Source organism: Pseudophryne corroboree, chromosome 11 (assembly GCF_028390025.1).
Source record: "Pseudophryne corroboree isolate aPseCor3 chromosome 11, aPseCor3.hap2, whole genome shotgun sequence".
Classification (NCBI taxonomy): Eukaryota; Metazoa; Chordata; class Amphibia; order Anura; family Myobatrachidae; genus Pseudophryne; species Pseudophryne corroboree.
Genome location: NC_086454.1, coordinates 107,151,882 through 107,170,365, shown reverse-complemented (window position 1 = coordinate 107,170,365; position 18,484 = coordinate 107,151,882). Strand labels below are relative to the sequence as shown.

At 47.5% G+C, this 18,484-nt stretch overlaps 1 protein-coding gene across 3 annotated transcripts in view; it reads left to right on the top strand.

Moving 5' to 3' along the window:
- The window catches only part of INS (insulin), a 150,055-nt gene extending 131,986 nt beyond the window's left edge, over nt 1-18,069 (top strand). For 2 of the 3 annotated variants that reach the window (XM_063946116.1, XM_063946117.1), the window contains 4 exons: nt 9,924-10,080; nt 10,165-10,194; nt 11,126-11,324; nt 17,161-18,069. In XM_063946116.1, the coding sequence (XP_063802186.1) occupies nt 10,057-10,080; nt 10,165-10,194; nt 11,126-11,324; nt 17,161-17,303 (396 nt within the window). In that variant the 5' untranslated portion in view covers nt 9,924-10,056 and the 3' untranslated portion in view covers nt 17,304-18,069. The remainder of the gene's footprint in view (nt 1-9,923; nt 10,081-10,164; nt 10,195-11,125; nt 11,325-17,160) is intronic. The other variant, XM_063946118.1, reaches the window with a different exon arrangement.
- The last annotated feature ends 415 nt before the right edge of the window (nt 18,070-18,484 follow it).

Here is an 18,484-nt window from a genome sequence, read left to right as displayed (position 1 = left end):
AGGCAGAAATATGAACATTGATGGAGGCCAGAGGAAAGCCCAAGTCCAGGCCCTGTTGTAGAAAGGCCAAAAGTTTGGCCGTACTAAACTTGTAAGCATCATGATTGTTAGATGCGCACCAAGCAAAGTAAGAATTCCAGACCCTATATAAATCCGAGCAGAAGTCGGTTTTCGGGCCTTCAACATGGTTTGAATGACCGCCTCAGAAAAACCTTTGGCCCTCCTAACGGAAGCTTCAAGAGCCACGCCGTCAAAGCTAGCCAGGCCAAATCCTGATATACACAGGGGCCCTGAACTAGGAGATCTGGGCGCTGCGGAAGTAGAAGGGGACGCTCTATCGAGAGACCCTGAAGGTCTGAGAACCAATGCCGTCTGGGCCACGCTGGAGCGATCAGAAGCAGGAGTCCTCCTTCTTGTTAGAACTTCCTTATTACCCTGGGCCGAAGACCGGAACTTTGTGATTGTGTCGATACGCCATCAGGTCCACATCTGGGAGGCCCCACTTGTCCACTATGAGTTGAAATACTTCTGGATGGAGGCTCCACTCTCCCGCTTGTACGTCCTGACGACTGTGGAAGTCCGCTTCCCAGTTTAGGACCCCCGGAATGAACACCGCCGATATGGCTGGCAGACGATGTTCTGCCCACTGAAGAATCCTTGATACTACCCTCATTGCCATGCGGCTTTGAGTGCTGCCTTGATGATTTATATACGCCACTGTGGTGGTGTTGTCTGACTGTACTTGAACAGGTCTGTTCTGTATTAAATGCTGGGCCAGATTTATTGCATTGGACACTGCCCGCAGTTCCAGAATGTTTATTGGGAGGAGCGTCTCCTCCTTGGTCCACCGACCCTAAAGGGAGTGTTGCTCCAACACCGCGCCCCAACCTCTCAGACTGGCATCTGTCGTCAGAAGGACCCAGGTGGAGATTCAGAAAGGACAGCCCCTGCTCAAACGTCGGTCCTGCTGCTACCAGCTCAGTGACAGATGGACTTCCAGAGACAAGGAGATCATGTGAGACCTGATCCGGTGAGGCAGGCCGTCCCACTTGGCAAGAATCAGTTTCTGCAGAGGGCGGGAATGGAATTGAGCGTACTCCACCATGTCGAAAGCCGACACCATTAGACCTAGCACTTGCATTGCCGAATGTATCAACACTTTTGGACGAGATAGAAAGCATCGAATCCTATCCTGAAGTTTCAGGACCTTCTCCTGAGACAAGAACAACCGCTGGTTGTGAGTGTCCAATAACGCCCCTAGGTGCACCATGCTCTGAGCAGGTACCAGGGAAGATTTCTTCCAGGTGATGAGCCACCCGTGGGCTTGCAGAAACTGGAGCGTCATAGAATTTCTGGGGAATTCGCCAGGATCAACAAGTCGTCCAGATACGGAAGGGTCCTGACCCCTTGACGGCGGAGTACAGCCGTCATTACCGCCATGACCTTCGTGAAAACTTGCGGGGCCGTGGTCAAACCAAAAGGTAAAGCCCGAAATTGGTAATGGAGGTTACCAACAGCAAACCTCAGGTACTGCTGATGCGACATTGCAATAGGAATATGCAGGTAAGCATTCTGTATGTCCAGGGAGACCATATAATCCCCGGGTTTCAAGGCCAGAACAATAGAGCGAAGAGTCTCCATACGAAACTTGGAGACTCTTACATATTTGTTCAAGGACTTGAGGTTGAGAATGGACCAAGAGGACCCATTCGGTTTCGGGACCAAGAATAGCGGTGTATAGTACCCCTTGCCTCTTTGAGCCAGAGGCACCTGTACTACCACTCCTGTGTCCAGGAGGGATTGTACCACCGACTGAAGAGTATTTGCCTTCCCCGGATCCGAAGGGACGTCTGTCAGGCAAAATCAATGAGGAGGACGATTCTTGAAGGATACGGCGTAACCTCGAGTGACGATTTCTCGTACCCAGGCAACGGAAGTCGTCTTCAACCATTCCTGAGTAAACCCTAGAAGTCGGCCCCCCACCCTGGGATCCCCCAGAGGGAGGCCCGCCCTGTCATGCAGCAGGCTTGTCAGTTTTGGAAGCAGGCTGATGGGCAGCCCAGGCCCGTTTAGGCTTGGGCTTAGAGGTTTTGGAAGTGCGAGCCTGTTTCGGGTACGCCTGAACTTTTGCTTTACCTGAAGGACGAAAGGAGCAAAAGGAAGTACTCTTAGCCTTCGGTACCTAAGGAGCAGTACTAGGTAGACACGCTGTTTTAGCAGAAGCTAAGTCAGCCACTATCTTGTTGAGGTCCTCTCCAAAAAGAATGTCTCCCTTAAAAGGGAGCACCTCCAGGGTTTTCTTAGAATCCAGATCCACAGACCAGGACCGTAACCATAGAATCCGGCGGGCCAAAATGGATGTAGTAGAAGCCTTGGCCTCCAGAATACCGGCATCAGAAGCCGCCTCCTTAATGTAATGAGAGGCTGTAACAATATATGAGAGACAATGTCTAGCGTTATCAGAAAAGTTGGAAGGCAGCTCTGCTTCCACCTCCTGAGCCCACGCTTCAATACCCTCTGCAGCCCATGTCGTTGCAATAGTGGGCCAATGCACAGCACCTGCTAAGGTGTAAATCGCCTTTAAACAACCCTCCACGCGCTTATCCGTCGGTTCTTTCAGAGAAGTGACGGTAGTTACAGGTAGAGCTGAGGAGAACACCAGCCGCGCCACTTGCAAATCCACTGGCGGGGGTGTTTCCCAATTTTTACTTAGCTCCGCCGCGAGGGGATAGGGAGCCAGCATCTTCTTATGAGGTGTAACTTTCTTTCCTGGATTTTCCCAGGATTCCTGACGTATGTCAACTAAATGGTCAGAATGAGGTAAAACTTGTTTAACGACCTTCTGACATTTAAATCTGTCCGGTTTCTTAGGGGCAGCGTCAGACTCTGGGTCATCAGTAATTTGAATAATTAGCCTGATAGCCTCCAATAAGTCAGGAACATCCACCTGAGAGACAGATTCCCTATCAGAATCATCAGGGTCAGTATCTGTGGGGTCAGTATACATGCCATCCTCATCAGACGATGTCTCAGGGACGTGGGTGGATTGCGAGGAAGTAATAGCCCGCTTAGAGGACCCCTTGGTTTTCAGCGGGCGAGGGTTAGATTTCTGTTTAGTCAGTGATTGGTTCAATTGCTGTAACTCATTGGACAGGTGATCTGCCCATGGTGGATTAACCGCAGGGACCATAAGCGGTTGTACCGGCACATGAGGTCCCATAGGGGGTGTAATTTTAGTTAACAGCATACTTAATAACATGGAGAAAGAAGCCCAAGGCGGGTCATTTTGAACCCCCGTTGCTACGGTCCCACTGGGGGGTAAGGAACCCCCAGAACCTGAACCCTCTGCTGCTATGTTTTACTCTAACGTGTCTGCAGCGTCACCACCACGCAATGTGGGATCAGAACCCAGCTCCGTCGCCCTTTGTAGCTGACATAACTGAAAGCTCAGTCTATGGGCAACCCAGTACAATAACAGCAGTCCAATACCTTAACAAGAAATCCATGTGCAGTGTAAACACAGAGAAATCAAGAGGTATATGGTGACTGAAAATCACAGAGAAAAATACACAATAAGCATATCCTGTGTAACACCTATATTAAATAATAACCCTGACGCACCTAGCCCCCTCAGGGTACAGAATATAGGGATAGCAATCTGCGTGAGATACACGAAATGGAAGCCACGCAGCAGCTGTATATGCACACACACAGTCACATGTACAATGCAGAAATTATGACATGCAATAAAACTGCACTGGAGTCTGGACTAGCAATACTAAGTAATACTAAGTATAGCTATACACTCATTAGATATATCAATGCACAGTAAATACTGGATGTATATCACAGGGTACTTGTACTACATAACCCTGACTAAATGCACTGTTTCTTAACTAACACTGTCAGCAGACATGTAGAATACTTAAGTGACCTGTAAAATGCACAGCGCTGACATGCAGGCGGCTTTACAGAGGAGGATTTGCCCAAACAGTCCCAGGATCAGCTCAGCATGCAGGAAATGGCGCCCAAACGCTGACAGGGAGTGAGGGAGAGATGAGAGATGCTCCAGGGCGGGAACATTTACTCTAAATGACGCCCTGGAGATGGGGGATGGGCTACAGGTCAAAGCCTTATCCCCCTGCTGGACTTCCCCACCGGGTACTGTGGGCTTATATAAACGGTTTATGAGAGAAGACCGACCTGTGCCCTTGCCCTGGTGGTCTAGTGCGGTCCCTGTACTACCACAGTGTCCACGCCAGCGCGTGCGGCCCGCCTCCCACCGGCAGCGCCGGATCTCGATTTTCAGCCGGTACCGCCTCGGAGACCCTCTTACCTCCTCCCAAAGTGCGGCCACGCGATCCTGGAGAGCTGCGGCGGGGTGTGTGACTAACTGAAGCAAACCGGAGCATCCGCTGTAAGTACCCGGCAACCAGGGCGCGGGAGTATACAGTGCAGCTGGGGGAGGTGATGGAGCTGCAGCAGGAGATGTCAGAGTAACATCTAACACAGTGTCTCTGCAGCAGCCCTTGAAGTCTTCAAAGTTCACTTAAGAAAGCTCTTCTGAGGGCTGCTGGAGCAGCCCACCTGTTGTATGCCTGCACTGCATGGCACCAACTACAAAACTGAGCTCCTGAGCATGGAGGCGGGGTTATAAAGGAGGCGGCGCTATGCATTCTGGGAACAGTCAAAGCTTTTAGCCTGTTGGTGCCTTCAATCAAGATCCTACTCTACACCCTGATGTTATTTCCTGTGGAACCCAGTATACCCCGCAGCAGAAAAGCAAATCGTAAGTAGCACACATTCAGAAATTCATAAAATTGAGCGCTTATATGTCCATAGATGAATCCAGTGTCACAGAAATCTTAATTTCTTCTATTAAGATTATGATGACCACAATGAAGTATTCTTTAAAAATGAAATCCGTTGGCCCCGCCCCCTATCTCCTGCTATATAATTGCGGGCTATACAGAGTTGTGTGTACATCTAAATACGGCTCTTCTACACCAAGGTTAGGGCCACTGGTGTATTTATAATGGGTGCAGTGTGTGCAGTCTACACGGGCCCCAGGGGGCCCCTCACCGCACACCCTGCATCCATTAATTGAAATACTTAACCTCTGGTGTCCTGCGGCGCAGCAGCAGCGCTGCAGAAATCACAGGGAGAATAACGCTGCACCATTTTCCCGGTGATTTGCTCCAGGCTCTGGGACAGCGCTAGGGTTCTCTAGAGACCCTAGTGCCCAGAGGTGTACTGCGCTGCCGGCAAGAGAGGAGGGGGTCACACGGGCCACCTCCTCTCTAGAAACGGCCCTGGTTAGGGCATATTTAGTTACAGTAAGTCAAGTTCAGATTAATTCTTATCTCCAGCACACCTTCATTCTATAGGTAGTAAACTTAGGGGGGGGGGGGGGGGGTATGCAAATAGTGCCGATTTTCATGCACTTTCCAACGTTTTGGGGGCGAATTTGGATCTGCACTATTCAATTCCAGTGCCGATTTTTCGACTTCTTGAAAATGCCGGCACTGGCGAAAAACACGTTGATTGACGAAATCGCCAGTTTTTGGGTCCATTTTCGCCCACGCCAATTCAACCAAAAGAAAAGGTAAAAAGGCATGGCGAAAATGTATTAAAAAACGTGCGAAAATGCCCGCGATTTGTCACTAGGGTGAGTCGAATTAGTTCAGTTTTTTCGTCTAGCCGAAAAAAGGCACTAATTGCATACCCCCCTTAGAGACATGGCTATAAACTGTACAATCACAGTGATCCTCTACCTGTAGTAACATACATCCCCATGCCTATGTTTCCCTGAAAACTCTCCAACATGAAATCCAATTATGATAAAGGGAACAGAGGGCCTAATTCAGACCTGATCGCAGCAGCAAAATTGTTCTCTAATGGGTAAAACCATGGGGGTAATTCCAAGTTGATCGCAGCAGGATTTTTGATAGCAATTGGGCAAAACCATGTGCACTGCAGGGGAGGCAGATATAACATGTGCAGAAAGAGTTAGATTTGGGTGGGTTATTTTATTTCTGTGCAGGGTAAATACTGGCTGCTTTATTTTTACACTGCAATTTAGATTGCAGATTGAACTCACCACACTAAAATCTAACTCTCTCTGCACATGTTATATCTGCCTCCTCTGCAGTGCACATGGTTTTGCCCAATTGCTAACAAAAATCCTGCTGCGATCAACTTGGAATTACCCCCCATGTGCACTGCAGGTGAGGCAGAGAAAAGTTAGATTTGGGTGGGGTGTGTTTAAACGGAACTCTAAATTGCAGTCTAAAAATAAAGCAGCCAATATTTACACTGCACAGGAACAAAATAACCAATACAAATCTAATTTTTTCTGCACGTTATATCTGCCCCACCTGCAGTGGACATGGTTTTGCCTATTAGAGAACAATTTTGCTGCTAGGAAAGGAGGCAATGGCTACAGAGGGGCTCCTCTTTCTGGTACCATGCTTACAAATCACAGCCAGTTAGTCAACACTGGAAAGGCTAGAAGAGTGAAACGCCAGTGACATGCTGTGAGGTCATAGGCTGGGGAGGCTCTGATTGATTGATTGATATATATATACTAGGTAACTCATCGCAAGGGGCTACGCCCCCTTAACCCTTGCAGGCCATCGGGGGGTGGAATATGTTGATTATATGGAGTATTACCTCCAATCATAATTTTGTGAGTGGTTAAATATTGCATGGACAAAGGGCGTGCGATGGTGATAGGGCCGTAGCCCCTTGTGACGGCGTGAACAGTGCACGCAGGGCATGATGAATTACTTAGTAGGTGCTGTGGTTGGGGGAGTGGCGGGTGCGAAGGAGACTCGGATAGGGGAGGGGGTCCGGCGGTGCCGCGGGTGGGGTGGTTGCGGGGGTGACGTGGGGGAGAGTCGGGTGCGGTGGTGCTGCGGGCAGTGGAGGGCCGGGTGCAGGGGTGCCGCGGGTGGGAGTGGGATTCCGGATCCACAGCGGGTGTGGTGGGTCCGGGGGTGCTGCGGGTGGGGGAGGCGCGGATGGGGGAGAGGTGGGTGCGGGGGTGCTGTGGGTGGAGGAGGAGGTCTGGAGGTGCTGTGGTTGGAGGAGTGGCGGGTGCGGGGGAGATGTGGATGGGGAGGGGGTCCAGAGGAGCTGCGGGTGGGGGAGAGGTGGGTGCGTGGGCCCCGTGGATTGGGGAGGGTGTCTGTAGATGCTGTGGGTGGAGGAGTGGTGGATGGGGGAGGGGGCTGGAGGTGATGTGGTTGGGGGAGTGGCGGATGCGTGGGAGACGTGGATGGGGAGGGTGTCCAGAGGTGCTATGGTTGGAGGAGGGGCGTATGAGGGGTGGTGAAAATGAGGGTACACTCTTCTTTAATTTAATCGGTGGTTGGTCTGTTATTATCTACTATCACTTTACAACTATTTTGGACTCTGAGCCTGACCCTCTCTCAGTTCCCGTGACCAGACAACAGTGTGACTGTCTTCTCATATTTTACATCAAATTCTGAGGTAATACACTGGTGAAGCCTGCTTGTTTTATTAACCCTCAGTCAGGCGCACTTCTGGGACTGACAGGCGCCTGTTAGAAAATCGTCATTAACATCTAATTAACTCAACTCTAATGCTCTTAAAGTGATCAGTGATCTTTATTAGGACGTACAAAGAGAGAAATCGTAGGTTTTACGGGCCATTTCAGCAGAAAATCTGAAGCAAAAAGAGAAAACATGAACATGAGTATAAGTTTGGGCGCAGTGTGCCTGAGAGGCCATCCTGGACAAACTTACATATTTCCGCAAAACATCCACAACCTTTGTCTTTGTAATTTTCATTCATAAAATGAGCAAAATAAACAATTAATAGATGAAAATTAAAGGAAAAACGAACCTTCAAAAGTGGTTGAGTTTGGGCGCAGTGTGCCTGAGAGGCCAGGAGGGTTACTACTGCACTCCATGCAGGCGGTGGGAAAAGGGGGGTTTCGAACAGTACTTTGAGGGACAGGCCACTGCACCCCCTTGGGACGGAGAGGGTAGCGAGAACAGCTTTGCGGCGCATGTCAGGGCAACTGCCCCTGAATGAGGGTTAAGTTTCCTTGCAGTATATGTATGGTCCACTGGAAGGGATTTGATGATTACCTATGGTTCTATGGTGTTTATCAACTGGGAGTGAGTCCAGCTGTCACAGTGGGGGAGATGTACTATAGCGGCATGCATCCTAGCACTTCCTGCTTTGTCTCATTACCGGCGGGAAACAGGAAGGAACATTGACAAGATCACTGGCGTATCTATGATGGGTACAAAGTGTGCAGTGCACACGAGGGCTCACACACTGCACCCATTTTCTTATACTCACCTCTCCGTTGGCCCGGCGCTAGCTGCACGGCAGCAAAAGTCACTGGGAAAATGGCCGCTGCAGGTATTTTCCGGTGACTTGCGCATGCGCAATAGAGCTGTCCCTGAGAACGCGGCACTGCGGCTATTTTCCAGAGACCGGCACAATGCCAGGGTCTACTGCACCCCTCTCTTAAAACGCCTCTGGACAAGATGTAGTAACATCCTGTCTGCCAAAGTCTGCCAGCGACCCCCACCTGAGCATACAGCGCATCAGTGTCTCTCTGCCCGGCTGGCTCCAGTGTGCACGTGCGAGATCTCGCTACTTACACGAGAACTCACATTCAGCACCTGCCACAGCCAGGGATAGCACTGCTGTGGACATAGGGCAACGACACATGCAGCTGTCGAAATCAATAGCTGCAGAAGTCTGTTCATACATTGCCCTGCATATCGGCCTGCTACCTTTTAGATAGCAGCGCTAATAATGACAGAGGCGCCCATGTAACTGAGCACACACTGCCACATTAATACATGGGGGGAAGTGGAAATAATGTGCGCTGATACTAATTCCCCCTCATAACACAACCCCAATGAGCTGTAAGATGGGACTCTGTGTAGGATACAGTCCCTCTGCAGCACCAATTATCCAGCATTATCTTCACAGGACAGCATCAAGTTATGAGACCAAAGCAGCAGGATGGAGTGTTCACACGTTCCAAACAGCTTGTTAACCTGTGGTTGTCTAGTCAAGCTGGAAAACACATTACCATTCAACCATTGACTATTGCCATACAATTTATTTACAGAAGTCCATCTGCTGGCTCTTATGTACAGTATGATGTGATTTGTGAATGTATTTAAATTTTTTATGTTTTAATTCACTATGGGGGTCATTCCGAGTTGATCGCTAGCTAATAATGTTCGCTGCGCAGCGATGATGCAAAAAAAGGCACTCCTGCGCATGCGTATGCGGCGCAATGCGCACGCATGACGTACTTTCACAGCGGCCGATATAGTTTTACGCAAGGTCTAGCGATGCATTTCAGTCGCACTGGCTGCCGCAGAGTGATTGACATGAAGTGGGCGTTTCTGGGTGGAAACTGACCGTTTTCAGGGAGTGTTCGAAAAAACGCAGGCGTGCCAGGAAAAATGCAGGCGTGGCTGGGAGAACGCAGGGCGTGTTTGTGACGTCAAATCCGGAACTGATTGGTCTGAAGTGATCGCAAGAGCTGAGCAGGTCTGAAGCTACTCTGAAACTGCACATTTGTTTTTTGTAGCCGCTCTGCGATCCTTTCGTTCGCACTTCTCCTAAGCTAAAACACACTCCCAGAGGGCGGCGGCTTAGCGTTTGCATGGCTGCTAAAACATGCTAGCGAGCGAACCACTTGGAATGACCCCCTATGTACAGTTTGTAGGCTGCTTATACTGAGAAGATAAAACCATTTGTGAAAGAAATGTGGATTCTCCTGGTAAAATCCTGCAGCTGGCTCTATACATACAGTACATGATCTTTATTCAGCCCTGTAATAAATGCTGTATTGTAAATTTAACAATTATTCAAAGCTGGTGACGGCTGAGTATTTTTTTTTTTGTACATTTATTTTCCAGGAATAATGTGCACAGGTGGTCAGAGCATCCATGAGTTCGGGATGAAGCTGAGCAGACAGATCAGTGATACTAGCCCTCAGGGGGACCTGCACTTTTAATAGGTAACTGTTCACACTTGAGGGAGGAGCAGCTAATGAGGCGGCAGAATTTTGGCAAGGTGCTTAGCTAAGGTGCTTCTGAGATGTATAAAATGGGTGTGTAGACACAGAACGATCACTGACACCTGTCGTCTCTCCTCCAGACTCCTTCTACCTGTCCAGCACCCGTCCAGGTGAGTGTAATGTCACTGTGGCATGTATAGATGATTTCCAAACCTAAAGTAGATGTGGATTTGTGAAATCCAAGAATGCATTGGTTGTCTGTACTCTTTATTAATGTAGCCACTGGCTAACTTATGGGACTCCACTATAATGTGTATGGACATACGAGCACATACATTTTATAATGGAGCAAGGAAGCCTGTAGATACAGTATGTAATGCTGTCAATCTGAGAAACTGTTACTTTGCCATGAATTAGCTATGGGGGTAATTCCAAGTTGATCGCAGCAGGAAATTTTTTAGCAGTTGGGCAAAACCATGTGCACTGCAGGGGGGGGGGGCAGATATAACATGTGCAGAGAGAGTTAGATTTGGGTGTGGTGAGTTCAATCTGCAATCTAAATTGCAGTGTAAAAATAAAGCAGCCAGTATTTACCCTGCACAGAAACAAAATAACCCACCCAAATCTAACTCTCTCTGCACATGTTATATCTGCCTCCCCTGCAGTGCACATGGTTTTGCCCAACTGCTAAAAAATTTCCTGCTGCGATCAACTTGGAATTACCCCCTATATACGGACCTCATAAAGAATTTCTAGTAAGGTACCTATAATGAATAAGATCAATGCTAATGCAGGGGTCTCAAAAAAAAAAAATGGTAGATGAGGAGAAACATAGTTACAGTAAATGTGGAAACGTATTTTCATTCTATATACTGTACTGCTATTGTTTTCTTTATAGATTATAAACTCCTGTTTGATTTATTATACTTTCTATTATATCTTCTTTATTTATCATACCTGTGATCAATAAATTTTACTGTTTTTTGTGATTCTTCTTTCTGTTCATTTGTATAATTTTCTCTCCAGTTTACCATCCTGCCATGTTTTCTCTCCCCTTCCTGCAACTTATGTTCATCTCTCCTTTTATTCCTGTGTTCGCAGCTAGACCCTTTCACCATGGCCCTCTGGATTCAGTGTCTCCCTCTGGCAATCCTTCTTAGTCTGTTTACACCCCCCACCGAAGCCATAGCTAACCAGCACCTGTGTGGCTCTCACCTAGTGGAAGCCTTGTACTTTGTGTGTGGAGAAAAAGGCTTCTACTACTATCCTAAGGTCCGAAAAGATCTCGAGCAACAACTTGGTAAGATATAAACATCCTTTATTAAAGTCTTTATAGTTTTAGACACTCAGCTCAGCATAACGTGTACCTTTCTCACTTGATATTTGTTTAGTATGGTTGGGTAGGGAACAGTTCGTTTACTGATATGACTTAACCACAGGGTCGACTCGTAACCAGGGTGGTACAAGAAGGGCAGCCGTTCAGTGCACAAATCTGATTGAGCAGCTGGACCAGTCAAATGATGTTTGTTTTTCTGCATCTCTTAGTGTAATTTTTGGCTAGTTTATGGTGTTAGGAGATACTAAATAACTGCTATGAGGCACTGGTCGCTACCAGCACAGGATCCAGTGGTAAGCAGTTATGCTTACACTGTGTGAGGGAGTACTCATGCTTGTCTACAGTAGCTGGCTGTGCTGCTTAAAATGTAATATATATATTATACATTTTTTACTGTTACTCTATTGTATTTTATCTGTACCAAATAAATTTGTTGTATATTTTTATACACATGGACTGATACATATTTTAATTAATACACCCGTGGTCACCAGGACCCTTATACCAATTGTTCATATACCACTCTTACAGTAACTTACCATTACTGCATACTTAAGGGACGGCAGACGCCCAAAATCATTGGTAGTGTTTTTAGTTGGGTGCATTTATAACATTTGTGGCGCTTGCATATTCTTTGTTGTGTATATATACATATATATATATATATATAAAATCTAGATAGATACAGTAAGACTGGGATGTAGTTACATTACCGGGATTGCGGCTGTCAGGATACCGACGCCAGAATCCCAACCACTGACAATGCCGTTAGCCAGAATACCGGCTAACAGGGGCTATTCCACCCATAGAGTGGGAATAGAACCTGTGGTGAGAACAGCGAGCTACCAAGCCCCCAGTGCAGCGTCGCAGTGAGCCCGGAAGGGGCTTTGTTATGCTCACATACCTGCCGGCATTCTAGTGGACAGGATCCAGGCGTCGGTATGCTGACCGCCGGGATCCCGGCCGCTGGCATCCCATACCCAACTCTTAAGACTACATGCTTCCCACATGATGTTATTCATGATGGTGCTCCTGTATATGGCGGCTGTGTTCCACTGCAGTGACAGAGATTGCAAACTGAAAAGATGCCAAGGCAGAACAGGTCATCATAATCATGATGATGATAAATAGATCAAACTGGTAAAAGCCATTATTTGTCAATTGTACCATCCCGGCTGCTTGTGTTTAGAAAGGACCATGCAGCTCTGACCAATTTGATGCCCTAGGCAAGAGTCTGTCTGGTGCACCCCCTCCTGTGTCTCCAGCCATCAAGTCTTTCCCCTAGTTTTCTTCATTGACAGTAAGTATACCTGGGGAATATTGCCTGGCAACTAAGTGTTCACGGTAGATCAATCCCTTATTCAATGCTGAATCTAAGCCAATCAGCTGCCACCTTGATAAGCAGGATACAAGGGAGAGAATACGCACATCGCTGAACTGATTAACTTTTTTCCCCATAAGCTACTGTCTTTAACTCCAGTCTCTGTGCTGAGGTAGCTGACGTTGATGCATAAATATTGCTTTCTGCCCTGACAGGTGTGAAACATGAAGAACCTGCTCTCCTTTCTCTAAGCTTAGGGGTTCTCAACAAATTCCTGGGTGTAGCTTAAGAGAAGGGCAGAGTTCCTATTTGTAATACACCTTTCAGACTGCCAGCTATTAACACAGGTTAATGGCACATGAGCGCGCATAACCCGTGTTCATGTGCGGTCTGAAAGGTGCCAGGGGAAAAATACCAGGTCGAGCGACCTGGTATTTCAACCCTGGTAGCAAGCAGGGTTGAACTCGTGTTCAACCCGGCTCGCTGTGCGGTATGAACGGGAGCCGGATCGATGTGACCCTTTTCCCCGTTCACTGTGTGTGTACAGGCAGTGCTTGGAGATCATGTGATCTCCAAGCGCCACCCCCGGCACATCACCGCGGGCGCCTGAGGCAGGTCGCACCCTGGGAGCTCCCGGGTGCGACCCGCCTCAGGCTGTGTGATAGGGGTTTAAGTGAATAGTAGGTTAGGATCATATAAGGGAAGGGTGCTGAATGTCAGTGTGTGTGTGTAAAGAAGCACCCACCTCTCCTGTGCTTTGCTTCTTCTCTCGGAGAATGGTTATACTGGTGTTCTGCAGCAGCGCTGGCATACATCAGGACTTAGCCACATCTTTCACCAAAGAGCTGTGGTCAGAGTCTACTTCTTTGTCTTCTCTTTCTCAGCTTTCCGGTTCAGTTCTTCCAGCCTTGGCTTCCCTGCGTACGATAACAGCACTTTTATGATAGCGAATCTGACAGGGGAGAGAGGAGCTGCTTGCAGCAGTTCTCCTGTATGCAGTAGCAACAGCAGTGGCAGAACTTGCGTGTGGTGGGCCCAGGTTCAAAAATATGCCATGGGCCCCCCTCCTTCACCCTACGGGGAGATGCAGTGGGTGACTGGGAAGAAGCTCTGGATGACAGTGGAAGAGGCTGTGGGTGACAGCGGGAGAGTCAGTGGGTGACAGCGGGAGAGGCTGGGGGTGACGGAGAGGCAGGTAATGACTGGGGAGTCAGTGGGTAACAGGTAGAGGTGACTGGAAGAGGCAGATGGTGACAGGGAGAGGTAGATAGGGAGAGACAATGGGTGATTGGAGTGATAGTAGGTAATAGGGAGAAGCAGAGGGTGAAGGGTAGAGGCAGGGGGTGACTGGGGAGGCAGAGGGTGGTAGGTGGTGACTGGGCAGTCAGTGGGACATGGAAAGGTAGAGGGAGACAGGGAGCAATGGATGACAGGGAGAGCTAGGGGATGACAGGGGAGAGATAGTGGATGACAGTGAGAAGGTAACAGGGAGATAGTGGATGACTGGGAAGGCAGAGAGTGACAGGGAGATAGTGGGTCACTGGAGAGACATTGGGTGACAGGGAGATAGAGAGTGACAGATAGATAGTGGGTGACTGGGGAGACTTTGAATGAAAGCTTTGAGATGGCTGCAGGCAGTAACAATCATAAGTTTACTTACTTCTGGGGCCAGGTAAGATGGGCAGTGAGATGGGCTGGCTGTCTCTGCAGGCAGGGGCAGGGCTGTTCCTCCTATCCACTTGGCCACGATCCTCATTCCTAGCTACACTGCCTCCCCATCAGTCAACCAGTCTCCAGCAGTCACTCAGGAGGCAGATGGGAGGAGCCAGGGAGAGATGAGAGGGTGGCCCACCTCCTGACTTCCGTCTGGAATGCATCCCCTGGGTCTGTAGTCATGGCGCATGGAGTGGTGGGGTGTTGTACTAATGAGTCTGTTTGACTCATTATAAAGCTGCAGGCAGTTAGGGGCTACTTCTGATGGCGGCTCTATGACTGATGGTGATAGCGGCTCTGACAGAAGGTGAGGGGCTGCTGGACAGTGGGCTCTATTCCCCTCAGACAACAATTCATCAGCAGTCAATAGCAGCGGCTTCTTGCAGGCACGGGACAGCTGGAGCCAGTACAGCGGATCTAGGCCTGTACAGATGCCCTAGCCCAGGGGTGGGGAACCTGTGGCCCTGTAGCTGTTGTTGAACTACACATTTCAGCATGCCCTGCATCCGTTTTGGCAAAAAATAGCCTGTGGCAGGCATGCTGGTATGTGTAGTTCAACAACAGTTGGAGGGATACCCTAAGCCTGCCCAACCTATCCAGATGTCCTAGGAATTTCCAGATGCCCTAAGCCAGTGGTTCTCAAATGGTGTGCCGTGGCACCCTGGGGTCCCTCAGGACACTTGCAGGGGTGCCTTGGATTGGTGGTTCAGGACCAATTCAAATTATTTATGGTTAATGTAATAGGTAAAACCAGTGCTGGTGGCTGACAATCATAAAATATGTGGGCAAACATAAATGTCCCTCACCACACAACTGAGCCTAAGGATGACATATAAACACAATTTAATTAATGTCATATTTGTTTCTAAAATTATTAATAAGGAACTTTTGACCTAGAGATGCCCTGATTTTTTTTTTTTAATACTCTAGGGCGCAGTGATTCAAAAAAGTTTGGGAACCACTGTCCTAGGCAAATGCTGATTTTGACTATGCCTAGGGCTGTCTCTGTATAGTACATTGGGGGTCATTCCGAGTTGTTCACTCGTTGCCAATTTTCGCTATACTGCGATTAGTCGCTTACTGCGCATGCATTTACACAAAAGTTAGGTATTTTACTCACGGCATAACAAGGATTTTTCATCGTTCTGGTGATCGGAGTGTGATTGACAGGAAGTGGGTGTTTCTGGGCGGAAACTGGGCGTTTTATGGGAGTGTGCGGAAAAACGCAGGCGTTCGAGTTGCAAAACGCAGGAGTGGCTGGAGAAACGGGGGAGTGGTTGGGCAAACGCTGGGTGTGTTTGTGACGTCAAACCAGGAACGAAAAGGACTGAGCTGGTCGCAATGGCTGAGTAAGTCTGGAGCTACTCAGAAACTGCGGGGTAATCGTTACGAGAAAATTAGCGAAGCTTTCGTTAGCAATTCTGCTATGCTAAGATACACTCCCAGTAGGCGGCGGCTTAGCGTGTGCAATGCTGCTAAAAGCAGCTAGCGAGCAAACAACTCGGAATCACCCCCATTGTGTTATACTGTAGCTCACATTCTAACTTGTTATTAGAGCTCATTATTCTCATTTATGTTTATATGGGGAAGTTCAAATACTCCCATCAAGGGGGCATATTTACAAAAGTGTGGGTTTATAGATGTGGAGATGTTGCCCACAGCAATCAGTCAGATTCTGAGGGCCCCATACACTACAACGATATGTCTGAGGCTGAAGTCGGATGCAGTTTCCCTTGAACTCCCCCGGGACCTTCCCGGGAGTGATTACATACGATTTTGTGCTATTTTTGCATAAGATATATCGCATGCGATTGATGAAGCCGCTATACATCACATGCAATATATCGTACGGAATACAATTGTACCATAAGATATATCTGATGGGCTGGATAGAGGGCTACGGGGTCTGGGAGTGTCCTGAGAATGACAGTCAAACTTCCCAGTGACACATCGCATGCGATATATCACATGCACAAAAAACACACTTTTTTCATACGATTCCATCCAATTCCGATATATCATTAGTGCAGCACTAACGACCTAGGGCATGCATGTCCAAACTGCGGCTCTCCAGCTGTTGTGAAACTACATATCCCAGGATGCCCTGACACAGTTTTGTTGTCAGAGAATGCTAATGCTGTGTCAGGGCATGCTGGGATGTGTAGTTTCTCAACAGCTGGAGGGCCGCAGTTTGGACATGCCTGACCTAGGGGATCCTATCCGACAGCCACGGGAACGCGCATCAGATTGGATATGATCTAAAACACATACGATTGTACACAATTTCACACAATATATCAGACGGATATATCGGAATTGAATGAAATCGTGTAAAATTTTCCTAGTGTATGGGGCCCTTAACTATTATCTTCTAGAAGGCGCTAGATAAGTGAAGTAGAATCTGACTGGTTGCTTGCTATGGGCAACATCTCCACTTCTAGAAACCCGCGCTATAGTAAATATACTCCTAGGAGTCAGGGCATGGATCCAGAGGCCTCAGTTGTAGAGGTCAGAGCTTCTCTGGGCTCATAGGGAAAGTATGCCTACAGTGGTTTCTCTTTTCCAAAATAGTTTAGGAAGAGGGACCAGATAGAAAAAAAAGACAAGCTTAAACATTATACATTATACATCTTTTGACACCTTTTAAGTATTTAAAGAGAGTGCTATTATTTGTTTGCCCCTGGTCTTGTAATCAATAAATGGGTGTAACACGGTGTAAGTTAAGACACTGTACAGTGACTATGCCTTTATTTTTGGTCTCTGCAGCAAGTGGGCCCCAAGATAGCGAGCTGGACGGGACGCAGCTTCAGTCACAGATGCAAGACTATCAGATGCGGAAGAGAGGCATTGTGGAACAGTGCTGCCACACAGCATGCACTCTGTATGAGCTGGAGAACTACTGTAACTAAGAGCCATCCGGGCAGTCATCAGGCACTTACACAAATGACTCCTATGCAAATGTTTTGTGTGTTATTATGTAACAAGATAAAGTAAATTACCTGTGAACACACAAATTTCCCCTTTCTCTTTGCATACTTACACACACACACACACACACACACACACACTGCATCTTCCTATGTAGAAGTATGCCTGTAAAACGTTGGACTATACATAAATATTAATAGTAATTATTAAATATATGTCCTCACCCTAAATATGTCCATATTTCAGTTTGTATTTTTATTTTTTTTACATTTTCTGCTGTTTGCTGTAAAATCCAACTCGCATAATTCTGCTATTCGATATGTAGTGTATTATGAATAGCTATTAAGTGACAGCTAAACAGTGCTACTTTGTAATGACTGTAAGTAGACATGAGTAGAATATTGAAGGACAGGTGGGAAAGTCTTTCATAAAGAAAATGGGTTCACGCAAGGGTATCGGGTCTCTCGAGACCAACCGAGAGGGGACAGGGTGACAGGGAGTGCAGAGAAAGGGTACAGTTGTGAGGAGAATTTCGTTAACCCGGTGCTTTTCTGATCCTGAATGGGGTGAAAATGTCCATAATGTTATACAAAGCCTCTTTTCATAATGTAAGTGCCCTGTACCTATCCATCCTCTTTCGCTGCCTGCATACAAATAAACATAAGAGATAAAGCATTTCTTCTGGTATTATTTAACTGTGCTACTGTGTGTATAATAAGTTTGATTTATAAATGCATTAAGGCAAGATTTATATGCTGTGGGGCTGTCATCAGGCTCGCAGCTGCTGTGATTAGCCTGTGGTTTTTACATCCAACTAACGGGAAATAAGAGAGGGAAAAATATATTGTGTAATAGAAACAAAGACATATCGGCCTCAGCCATTTCACATTCTGTAGCTTAAATACATTCTTAAAGTATATTATGTATAGAATGCAAATACTTTAATACTGACAATCAGGCTGCAATGGCAGTAGGGAGGTTAAACTGGCAGTGAAACAGGGCATGCAATCTCTGGGATTTTCAAAGGGGTGTATAAGGGGACACGGGGGTAGACAGAGCCAAAAGACCTTATATCCCATTGTAAGAGAAGCAGTGCTGCTTTCTATTAAAGAAGAAGTTATGGCTAGAAGGGGAGGGGGCGTCTTGACTGTTGGCTGAAAGC